At 35.2% G+C, this 12,677-nt stretch overlaps 1 protein-coding gene across 2 annotated transcripts in view; it reads right to left on the reverse strand.

Annotated features, from left to right (window-relative positions):
- The window catches only part of DSP (desmoplakin), a 51,699-nt gene that overhangs the window by 9,832 nt on the left and 29,190 nt on the right, over window positions 1-12,677 (reverse strand). For both annotated transcript variants that reach the window (XM_021009887.2, XM_021009888.2), the window contains exons 10-20: window positions 12,068-12,193; window positions 11,378-11,530; window positions 10,091-10,245; window positions 8,515-8,641; window positions 6,465-6,666; window positions 5,835-6,055; window positions 2,915-3,081; window positions 2,063-2,201; window positions 1,460-1,653; window positions 610-772; window positions 181-264 (exon numbers count right to left, since the gene is read on the reverse strand). In XM_021009887.2, coding sequence (XP_020865546.1) covers window positions 181-264; window positions 610-772; window positions 1,460-1,653; window positions 2,063-2,201; window positions 2,915-3,081; window positions 5,835-6,055; window positions 6,465-6,666; window positions 8,515-8,641; window positions 10,091-10,245; window positions 11,378-11,530; window positions 12,068-12,193 — 1,731 coding nt within the window. The remainder of the gene's footprint in view (window positions 1-180; window positions 265-609; window positions 773-1,459; window positions 1,654-2,062; window positions 2,202-2,914; window positions 3,082-5,834; window positions 6,056-6,464; window positions 6,667-8,514; window positions 8,642-10,090; window positions 10,246-11,377; window positions 11,531-12,067; window positions 12,194-12,677) is intronic.

The following is a 12,677-nucleotide window of genomic DNA, read 5'->3' on the forward strand; positions in this document are numbered from 1 at the left end:
CCAAGGAAACTGAGGGTGTATTCAAATTTAGTAATAAACATTTATAATTTTTTCTCTACTATAAGGAATAAGAGCCACAATCTCTACCCTAAGAAGCTTATATATGTTAAATACATAGGTAAACATAACATGAGTAACATTCTTAGTGAAATATTAATATGGTCATAAAGAACAACATACCTTAATGGAATTTGAACAGAGTTCTGCAATCTTCTGTACTTCTTCTGATTTGTCTCGTTTACCAGATATTTCATTGTGCAAATTCTATAAAAGAAATGTAATTTATAAGGCAATATGTAATTTATAAGGCAATTTTGAAACAGATGTCATCATCCTTTAGCCTCCCTAATTAGTAGTCAAGGATATTCAGGCTCATTCTTACTAGTCAGCCTTTTCAGAATTACAATATGTATGTGAAGGAATGCTTTTCACAATAGATATCTGCACGTCTTTGCAGTTATTTCAACTGATTTTGCCCTAAAGATTCTTTAATTATGTTAAAAATACTAAAGGTTTAATATTTCAAACCACAAAAAGTAAATACCCTGAACTCTAATTCCTGTCAGAACAGATGACTGTTTAAAACTGTTCCATAAAAATGGCTTATACCTTCTGTTCATTCAAATATTTCATAACTGTACTGGAATCTCCAAACTTCATGGATTCCAAAGAATCCTGGCGACGTTTGGCATCATAGATCCATTTGCAGAATGCTTGATAATTATCACGGTAATTTCTCAGCTGCTTAATTTGTTTTTCTAAATCCCATAATCTGTTCATAAGAGATATAATGAAATTATTAGGACTTCATTAAAATGGCTCTTAACTTGTAATTCCACTAACTTTTGGGTAAGATAATTAGCATTAGATTTCATTTACACAGGCTTTTTGGGAAAGACAACACAAGTTTCCTACTACATCCCAACAGTCATACTTAGAACTTAGAGAGAATACAACATTATGCTGAACAATAGCTCAGTGGTGTGATACTGACTGTATCTCCCTAAGCACCAGATCATTTTAGATATGAGGGAGAATAAGGCCCATATCCTTTCAGGTTAGAGTGTGACATTCAATTCCATTCCATTCAATAAATAAATAATTAATTAATTAATTAATTAAATTAACCAACTACTATGTACCACGTACATAACCAACTCCTGCGTACCAAGTGCCATGCTAAGCTGTAGGAAACATACGAAGTTTAGGCAAGATATGATCCCAGCCCTCATAGATTTCATAGTTTAGATATGTCTTTATTCATAATGGCCTCTCTTCTAACCACTTCAAGAGCTGGTCAGAGAAAAGAAGTAACAAGTGACCAACTATTTTCAGCATTTACTTACCCATTTCACCCACAAAGCAGAATCACTTAAACCCCCCCCCATCACTTTAAGAGTAATAATATCTCAGTAATAACTCAACAAAGGAAAAGGTCTCATAAGGAAGCTCAACCAACCTGAAATCTATCTGTTTATCTATTCTTTGCCAACGATCTGACAACTGGTTGACTTTGTCACTGAACTTCCCAAGATCCAAATCATAAAGTGGATACTGTTGGCAAGTCTGGGAGTGGATCTGCAGAGCTTTCTGTAGCTCAGTCTTCATGGTAGCCAACAATGACTTCTTCAGGTTCAAATCATTTTTTATTTTCTGGGAGAAAACAAGATGAGTAATAGTGAATCCCTTCCTTCAACTCCATGCTGTTGAACACTGATGACAAAATCAAAATGGCACCATTTTTAAAAACTGTCTTTCTAAAAATTTTGCAATCATGCCAATACCTCAATAGTTCAAATAATTTAGTCTTCTAATTTTTATTTGCTAAAGATACCTACTGATAATGAGTTGAAAAGACAATATGGTCAAATGAATCTAATGATCCTGAAAAAAAAACCATGGAAACCTAGTGAAACTACGTCTAGCTATCTTTGTGTTTGTGTATGTATCTATACACACATATGCGTATATACATACATATATGTAAATTTATACATGCCTATATAGCTTTATAAATTGGGTATTGGGCCTTTGCCATTTTCCATAAAGTGAAACAAAATACCTTCAGTCCACAGCGGTAAGCCTCCACTTTATCAAGGTCTAAACAAACAGTTTCCTCTTCAGTGAGGCGGGATTCATACACTTTCAGCATGTCTTCTGTCTGGAGAATAGCCTGAAGTAGTCCTCTCACTGAACATAAGCTGTAATAAGCAAAAGAGTTAAAATTAGAGTGCCAACAAAGTGGTGTAATGGTGAATAGAGCCTTAATATTACTAATAGCTGGAATTTATATAATGCTTTATAGTTTATAAAGCACTTTCACTTACATTAATTCTCATTTAATAATCAGGAAAACCCTTAATCCTAAATGGTAACTAATAAAAGTATTTTAGTCCCAGGTTGCAGATGAGGAACTCAGGGCTTAGTAATGTGCCTTGCTCAGGGTCACCTAACTAACAAACAGGGAATCATAACTTGAACCAGAATCTACTTCCAATTCTAACCTTAGCATTCTTTCCATTCCATTCCATTGCTCCCCAATTATAAATAAGAAATGTAGTAATTTTAAAAAAAATTTTATACAATTTTTAAACTACATAGGCACTAAGTTCTCCCCCCCCCGGCCCCCATAGTGATTCAACCTAATATCTTCACAGGCAGAATTATGAGGCCTAATCCTTAAAGCATGATCTCCGAGGGCATCTTCTCAGATGCATTAGGAACCTAAAATAATAAAGCTGAAAATGTGATCTGAAGATACTAAGGGATGTTAAGTAAACCTCCATTAAAGAACAAAAGAAAAAGAACAGCTGTGCATAGAAAGCAAGTAAGACTTTAATTACAACAGTTAAAGACTATTTTGGAAAAGAAAGATATCTCACACTATTAAGTTAATAGATTTCAAGTTCTTTACCTATTTAAGTAGCCATCTGTAATACCATTTATGTTTTCCAGTTTTTGGAATAGCCCAAATATCTCATTCTGCAAATAACAGTATTTTTCAGAACCTCTGAAGTTAGCTAACATATCTTTGAGCTGGTTGAGGACTTCAGCAATTGCTTGTGAATCATTCTGCACACCCTGTCAAAAAAAAAGAGGAAGGAATGCCTATGTCAACACATCTCAGGTGTCTCTATCTGGTTTTGTTCCACCCTTACTTAGTTCAAAGAAAGTTCACTGAATATTATTTACTCAATATTGGAAAAACAGTTGGCTTTTTCATCTTTCCTCTTCTAGAAAACTCCAAAAATATAGCACATAAATGTGGCAGCCTACAGGTAATTTGGGTTATACTGATGGAATGCAATCTAACTCTAAGAGTTTTGAGTTGAGTTGAAAGATTTTGGTTCTAATTTCAGCTCTGTCACTAGCTTTGTGACCATATACAAGTCACTTACTCTCTCTATCTGACAACCCTTATTTATGAAGTGTGCCCTGAAGAGCTGGAATAAGAGAATCTGGAGGAGTAGTATAAACTTATACATAACACTAAGACACATTCAGGTACTATGGATTTATCTTTCTGATCCCCAGTCACCATGACAACTCTGAGAATGGCTGGTACTTTGACAGCTAACATGGACACGGCAAAGATCTGTGGTATATGCTTGGTGGTATTGTAGAAAGGGCACTGGAACTGAAGTCAGCAAAGACCTGATCTGAATCCTGCCTCTGACACACTTCAATTGTTATCTGACCACAGGCAAGTCAGTTACACTCTCTGAGCTTCAATTTCCTCATTCGTAAAATGGGGACAATACCTGTAGCACCTACTTCACAAGGCTATTAAGATCAAATGAGATAATGTATGGAAAGTGCTTTTGTCAGTCTTAAATGGAATGTAAGTCATAGTTCAGTTTCAGGCTACTAAAGCTTAAGATACCTACCTAGTATTACTCTGATCAAAAAATGGAAAGCAGAACTCTAAACAGTTGAACTGCCATTTACAATACAGTCAGATAGTGAAGGCATTTTTAAACAGCACATGTTTTTTTAGTCAGCAAAATCTAGCATTATTTATAGAAATGTAGCAATGTAAAAATGGTGAGAAATGGGTTCAAAACTCTTAGTAACATTAAGTGGGTTCAGAAACAGGAATACCATTGGACAAAAGCAACCTGATTCCTCAGAATTGACAATGTGTCATCTTTATTAGAAGAGGGCAAAAAGAACGCTATTTATAATTTAGATTACAGTTGTGTGCATTTTTTGGAGAGGAAAACACGCCAACTTTGTCATAAATTACACCACCCCAGAAACTGGGGAACATGCAAAAGGAAAAATTGTTCCTTTGAATAAATTAAATTTATTAATAAAATATGGTAGGTATTTAGAAGATATAAAATGACATCTCTCCCATATAAATATAGGCTCTCCAAATCCAGACCGGTATAGTAACACAGTGGACAACCTTGTGTGGCTTCATAAGGAGAAAGAAGAGAGAGAGTAGCTCTCACAAATACAAAGGTACATATTATATGTACTCTATATCTAAACATACCCCAACTATATACCTTAAAATAAGGTATGGCCTGCCTATAACCTGTCATAAAGCAAATCAATAGTAGTATAAGATTAGCGCTCCTGACATGCAGCCCCTCATCCTGACTAAATGTCCCCACAGAAAGAGTAATAATGCTAGTAACAATAATAGTTATTATTAACATTTATGTAAGCGATTTAAGGTTTGCAAAGCACTTTATATACATTATATATCTTTTGATCCTCACAACAACTCTGTGAGGTAGATTCTATTATTATCATCCCCATTTTACAGATGAGGAAACTGAGGCTGAGTTTAGTGACTAGCTCAGAGTCACACAACTAGTAACCACAAGCTGTCAGAGGCATTTCTTCCCAACTCCAAGTTCAATGTTCTATCCACTAAATCATCTAGCTGAATAATCATGCTAATTGCAAAGGAAGCTTAGTTATTATTATTCTCTCTACTAGTGTCTGTATAGCCAGAGCACACATGCCTGAGTGACTAGAGTATTCTACAATGGGGCCAAGTTGGGAACCTGGTCAGAAAAGAAAACATGGGAGAATAAAAAAGCTTTCCCTGTCTCCTTTTCAGAATGCCCTCCCCATCCTCTCTATCAAAATCTTACCTCTCATTTAAGAACCATCTCAAATCCTTCTTCCACAACTCGCTTCCTGACCAACCTAGCACCAAATTACCTGTCCTTTCTCTATACCCTATTGGCTTTTACTGTTTCAACTACTCCACTGGCACTATTTACATACTGTCTTACAACAATCATTATGTGTTCATGCACGTCTTATAGCCATCGTGTAAGCCTTTATGGGGAAGAACCATCTTGTACATCTTTGCTCCCCCAACAAGAATATAATAGAAATTTGTTTTTGTACTGATTGGAAAGACTAGAAGAGAACTTTTGCCTCTTTGGCATCTTGTAAGCCTAAGAAGCAAGGAATGAAAGGAAGAAATGACAGAATTATCTCTTAGTGGTTGGGGGAAAAAAATGAAATAATAGTAGAAAGAAAACCATTAACTTTGGATAGCACTAAACTCCACTGTTTTGTTATGCATACCATGTTTCCCATACCAACTGTTTTCTGCAACTGGCAACTTTAGAAAAAGAACACTTCTATAAAAGGTTTTATCTATTGTAACATTTTTCTTTCCTCTCAGCACTTCAGAAGTACAAACCACTTCCTACAGAAAGCTAGGATGATATAAAAATTACGATTTTTAAAAGTTCACACTGAAAACACCTAGTCCTTGACCTGGTCCTTGAATAAGCTTAAGTACAATTAGAATTTACTAGAAAGTATAGACAAATATTTAATATAATTTAACAAACACATACCTTTAGTTCATTTATCTTCACTGTGATGTGGTGAGAAGAGCCTTGGTCAGCTTGAAGAATATTTTTAAGAGTCATTCTGCTCTCACAGTGCTCCATCTGCCGACGAATCTTCTGAAGTTCCAGCAATATCCATGTTTCTTGCTTGTCATTTTCTCTGTTGATTTCAATGACCTGATTTTGGTTTGGATCTTTGCCAAGATGAGTGATTTCAGTTGTAGTGACTTAAAGGAAAAAAAATCACGTAATTAAAAACTTTAAAGGTTCATAAGATGGGAAAAAGTAATAAAATCACTTGAAGACAGTAAGTATATCTTCATCATGGAACTTCTCCTTTGCCCCCTTCTGGTAAAGGGAAATGAAAAACCTTTGTTTTTCCTCATATAAATAAATGTGAAACAAAATCCATGAGTCACTGAAGCAGTCAGATTTTACTGATTGCTTACTGAAATCCATTGTTCTTCGCAAATTAAATGAGCCTGATTTTGAGATTGCTATATAAAGAAACTTTTGGTAAAAATTCCTTTCAAAAAAGTTTTCAAAAAATACCTCCGAAAGTCCAAATGGCTAAATTATACAAAATATTTCATTTGTAAACAGCCTATTTAACTCATGGAGAGAGAAAATGCAAACCTGTCTGATGCTGGTGGTGACCTGGGAGCTGTATAACCAAGGTCTGATAATGTTTCTGAGCATCAGTAAACTGAGACTGTATTTTCCGTTTGTCATCATCTCCAAACATCTCTGAGCCTTGGCTATTCCTGATGAATTCTTGGTAATGTAACTCAAGATCAGATATTGTCTTCATGTAATCTTCCTGGCGCATTGTTTTCAGCTGAAAACAAAACAGGAAGAAATTGTTAAACAAGCAATCAAGTATGTGGTCATCTTCAACCAAGCCAAAGAGGAGACTGTTGAAAAATAGCCCCACTCTAGCTGTAACTGAGGGGGTACCTGTTTTGTATGCTCAATTTAACTGAAAGAGATCCTTGGTGATTTAGAGATTATTTTGTGGATACAACTGATCCTAAGAATCCTTTTACCCTATAATATGCTTTGGATGTTCTTAAAAGAATCCATAATTAATCATATAGGATAAGACAGAAAGTGGCCAATTGGGAGTAAGAGGGAACATTGCCTCAACTCTATCTGTCTGACATCCAAGATGTATAGGGAACTAAGACAAATAAATAAGACCAAAATCTATTCCCTTAAAAGACAAGTGGTCAAAGAATATAAACAAATAATTCTCAAAGAAAAACTGCAAACTATTAACAAGTGCTCCAAGTTGTAATCAATAAGAGAAATGCAAAGCAAAATAATTCTGAAGTTTCACCTCATACCCAGCAAATTGGCAATAATGACAAAAGACAGAAATAGTTTATGTTGGAATGGTCATGGAGAGACAGTCACACTAAATACACAGTTGGTAGAGTGTGAACTGGTCCAACTATTCTGGAAAGCAATTTGAAATTACGTTTAAGAAAGTGAATAAAATGTCTTTATAATTTTGACCCAGAAATTCTACTGCTAGGCTTATATCTCAAGAATGTAAATGATAAAAAGAAAGATTCCAAAATTAGCAAGCACTTTTTGTAGTAGAAAAAAAAACTGGAAACAAATTGGAGAATGGTTAAATAAACTGTAATGAATGTAATGGAATACTATTATCCTGGAAGAAATTAATATGATGAGTAGAAAGAAGCATAAGAGGATATAAAAAGTGATGCAAGATGAGGTAGACCCAGGAAAGCAATATTTACAATGTCTACAACAATGTAAATGGAAAGAAAAACAACTAAACAACCAAAACTGAAAGCTGTGAAATTAAAGTAATCAAGCTTGGCCCCAAAGAAGAGAGGCAAATGGTACATCTCCCTTCCTTCTCTGCAGGTGTGAGAGCAAATTCTGAGTGTAGGATTTGGTATATAAGGTTGGATTTAGTTGATGTGTTGGTTAGTTTGCTGGACTACTTTTTTCCTTTTCGTGTTCTTGGTTATAGGAAGTGTTGCACATTTTAGAACATATAGGTTCTTTTCCTTTTCCCCTAATTATCCTTGGAAATAGACCTAGTAGTGGTATTGCTGGATCAAAGGGTATAGGTAGTTTAATAACTCTTTGGGCATAATTCCAGATTACTCTCTAAAATGGTTGGATCAGTTCACAATTCCACCAGCAATGAATTAGTGTCCCAATCTTTCCACATCCCCTCCAACATTTGTCCCTTTCCCCTTCTATCATTTTAGGTACTCTGGATGGAGGAGTAGAGAGAGATATATTGAAAAATATAAGTGATCTAAAAATAAAAGATATTAATGAAACCTTTTTTAAAAAGTTTGCAGCTATAAATACAAAGGTTTAGTCCTCAAAAGGGATCTGATAATTTTAAGGCAACGAGCACAATAGTTTCTAATCACAAAATAGCACAGTGATGAGTGCCTTTAAATTTTTTCTATTAGTAGTTCAGGCTTATCAGATTAATTTATGTTAAGTCTCTCTACTGTCACAGGTATCAGGTTGCCTGTTTCCCATTAGGAGTATTCTTAGGCCTCTAAATCTATCCTGGTCTGTCTCATAATAAGGCCAGTCAGCAATGGCTTCCATAGCTCTCCAACTAGCCTGATAAAATGGGTAATCTCTCAAGAAGGTCAGAGTCCCATTCCAGTCTCTCAAAGATACGTACCTTAGCAATAGTCATAGCCCTGATTTTCTCAATATCGATCATACAGTAATGCCAAGACACCAGACTCTTCATGTTGATATACAACTGATTCCACAGAGCCAAAATGGCTTCATAATATTGCTCAATCCTAGAATTAAAAGGAAAGGGATTTAAAGTTAAACTTTCAAATTTCATAGTAACAAAGAAAATAAAGGAATAACATATAATTGACCATATAGTAAGATTAAAATCGAAACAACAGTAGAAAGGGGGACTATAAGTATACTTCTAAAAATCTGTATCTTATGCAAAATAGAGAATGTGACAATATTTAACTCACTTTTTAAACTTGGCTATGGCTAATAAAATTCTCAAATTATCCATACTGATGGAGATGAGCCATCACATGGATAATCCAAAAACACTTTGCTTTCAAATATTTTGTATATCTGTATTCACATGTGTGTATTTTGGTCAACAGATTTTCCTAACTGGCAATGGGGAAAGATGGCCTTGAAATATCCTGAATAGCAGAGAGAAACCAACTGGAGATGCTGAGGATAGTCTATTAATTTAATGCTGCAAACATCTGGTGAACAGCTATTTTGTACCAGGTACTATACTGACTACCATGGAAAACACAAATGATGACAGCTGTTGACATTCATATATCCCTTTTCAGGTTACATTGTACTGTACATGCATTATCTTATTGGATCAAAGCGAATACTAAACACAAACTCTCGTTCATTTCCAGGCTATAGTCTGGCCCTTCTCTACCATAATCACTCCAGTGCTGGAATTCACACACTGGAAGGACTCTCCAGTCCTGAGGTCTTTTCCTCTACTTTGATGGCTTCTCCCAGAACCACCATTTAAGGAGGGCAACCAGGTCAGGCATGTCTCATTCCTCTCCAGGCTATACTTCAGAACTTTTTCTACCATGTCCCCTCACTGAGTCCCTTTATTTTCCTCCCCTCCCTTTCTATCTTCTTTTTAAATGCTGTCTTTCCCCATTAAAATATAAGTTTCTTGAGGGCAAAAACTATCTTTATTGCTGCTTATATTTGTATTCTCAGCACTAGACACAGGGCCTGGCACACAGTAAGTGTCTAATAGATATTTGTCGGATTGACTGATAAGCTGACATTCACTTGTATTTGCTGTTAAATGCAAAATTATTAATATTCTGTAAACATTTATAGGTAATATCTTCAAGAATAGTTTTAAAATATGAAAATAATAAAAATAATGATTTTTTTAAAAGAGAAAAAAATTGAAAAATGTAGATGGAATAAATGACAAATGTCACTGACTCCTCTTTTTACTCACAGCTGGACTGAGGATTTTTCTTTAGTAATGGAATGCCTTTTTCAAATTTTCTTCTAAAACCCTGATATAGTAGGGATTATAAAATTTCAACATAAAACAATCTTGAGGGTAAAGGTGGAGTTGTCTTTGTAAACTAATTTTCTTAAACTAAAGAATAGCATTATAAAAATGTCTTTGAACTTTTGGGGAAATAGTCATTCTCTAGACACTCCCCCCATCTCCCACCTAATGGCTGACCGTTAAGTGAGACTCACTGAAAACTTACTTGTAAGAAAGGTCCACTGCCAGTGGATTTGGAGGAGGGATAATAAGACCGACAGAAGGGACCAGCATGTCTACGCCTCCTGGGCCAGTCACATACCACTTGCTGCGTTCGTTGTTGTCCTTCAAGATACATTCATCTCCCTTGTGCACTATTTTCTGTCACAAAAGCACAAAAGTATTTTGCCTCTATTCACAGAATAATAAAAAACAGAGTTGTATTTGATCATATAGGGCATTTAGACCAGTTATGTGAACCTCAAGTAGAATCAGGTCCCTGTGGGCCACAAATTAATATTATCCGTGTTTTATTGTATTTTTATTTATTTTGTTAAATATTCCCAACTGCAATTTAATTTCGTTCAGGCTGTATTCAGGCCATGTGTTTGACACCTCTGTGCAGTCCATGTAAGCACACATGACTTCTGTCCTATCTTGTCAAAGCCATGGGGAAGAGGAGGGAGTTAAGAGATAAGGTGACAAAATATTTGGACTATAATATATGTTGTGTAAGTACATATGCAGGGGAGGAGGGATAAAGTGGGCCTCCTCTATCAGTTAAAGACATCATAATCCTCTCCCTTTGACATTTAAAAAGCCAAAACAACATTTATTCAGTTTCAGATCACAGCCCTAGAAATGGCACCTTTTAATCAAATGTCAACACATAATGGGTCCCTATTTCCTTAAGCAGAGATGACAACTGGCTTTATTTAGATGTATATCAATCTCAACATTCCTTTCAGCTCCTCACCCTGGACACCACACTTATTAATCTCCACGTTAACAGTAGGACATTTCCATTTAATTGATTAGTATTAAATTTCATTATTTTATTAGAAATCACATTTTACATGCAAAAAAAAACCACTAGAAGGTATTATCTAAGTGACTAAAACATGGAATTGCTCAATACTTGGTATGCTGAATAGCCTATAGAAAAACATATATATTTAATTATTGCATAAAATTTGTACTAAATTCTCTTTTTAGTCAGCTTAATAGTCTACCTCCCCATTACTTCTCTTTTAAGGTAATATAGAAAGAAAAGATAAATCTACACACACATTCAAGGCTAATGTTCCCTAAAGAAGTTCAATAATTATGTGCCTCAGCATGAAAAGTGAAACTACTGAGCTTATTTACTAAATGACTCTTCCAGTTATAAAAGCAAAACCATCCATTGTCAAGCTATTTGAAACTTCAGTTAAATGTTGGCCTCTTACTTGTGAATAGCCTAGAGGAAAGGGAATTTTTGAATCCTTCTCAGTAATTGCCAGTCAATACACACCTGGTCTTGTTTGTAGTCACACAGAGCCCTGAGGATAATGGGTTTATTGCTCCTATAGTCTGGGTTCCGAGGTTTCAGCTGGACAATCTTCTTGGACTTGTTTACCAAGTTTTGCACCTGACGCTTATATTCAAGGATCTTCTCTCGTTCTTTCTGTAATTGGTTTTTTAAATTATATTTTTAAAAGCAATAGCTGAAGAATTCTCTGGCAAAATCTTCCAGATACTTTAAAATAAAGTGATCATAACTGGATAAAAATATTTACATTCATTATAAGGCCACAAAATTCATTTGGGGGGAGAATGAGAGCCTTTCAAGATAAACCATTATATAAGCTATTACCTGTGAATTAAAAGAGCAAAAAAGAACACCACAGTGTGGAAGGATTGCTTAAACTTCTTAGTATTCTTTTCTAAAGGATTTTTGAGGCTAAGAAATCACTCTTCTCTTTGTTTTCATTTTGGCAATGAAACTTACAAAAAGTCCAAACATTCTGAACCATAAGACTTGATAAAAATTGAACATGCAGAGAAATTCATATAATTTGATCTATGAAAGATCAAGAATCCATGTATAATTAGGGATCTTATTTTATTTGTCTTGGGCTCTTCTACATATTACTAACAGACCAGTAATCATGAGTGGTATGCTAAGTTTTTTCCATTGCCAAAGATTTTATGTTGATGATACCTCAAGTTCTTTGATCTGTTCCAGTAAGCGTTGCAGTGACATGTTCTTATCACAGGTGTACTTCTTCCTGATGGAATCTTGTAGGCCCTTCAGGTAGGCTTCAGTTGACTGAGCCTCTTCAAAAAACTACCAAGGAGAATGATGTTCATAGTTAAATACTTTTAAAAGAGCATATCAATGAAAATGCAATAATTACTTTCCAATAAATAGGGTATAATTAGTCATATAAGCTAATGTCTACATCTCATAGCATGAGAAAAGCAATTTTTGTTGTTGTTTAGTCCTTTTTGGTAGCGTCCAACTCTTCATGATCCCATTTGGGATTTTCTTGGCAAAGATACTGGAGTGGTTTGCCATTTCCTTCTCCAGCTCATTTTATAGATGAGGAAACTGAGGCAAACAGAGTCAAGTGACTTGCCCATGGTCACACTGCCAGTTAGTGTCTGAGGCTAGATGTGAACTCAGAAAGATAAGTCTTCCTGACTCCAAGTCTGGCACTCTATCCACTGTATCACCTAAGTGCCCCAGAGCAATTAATAGGCAGCTAAATAAAAATATTAGCCAAGGGGGGAATCTTTTCATATCTCAATTGTCTACTCCTAATGTCTCA

This window comes from Phascolarctos cinereus, unplaced genomic scaffold, assembly GCF_003287225.1.
Source record: "Phascolarctos cinereus isolate Bilbo 61053 unplaced genomic scaffold, phaCin_HiC Scaffold_4;HRSCAF=312, whole genome shotgun sequence".
Classification (NCBI taxonomy): domain Eukaryota; kingdom Metazoa; phylum Chordata; class Mammalia; order Diprotodontia; family Phascolarctidae; genus Phascolarctos; species Phascolarctos cinereus.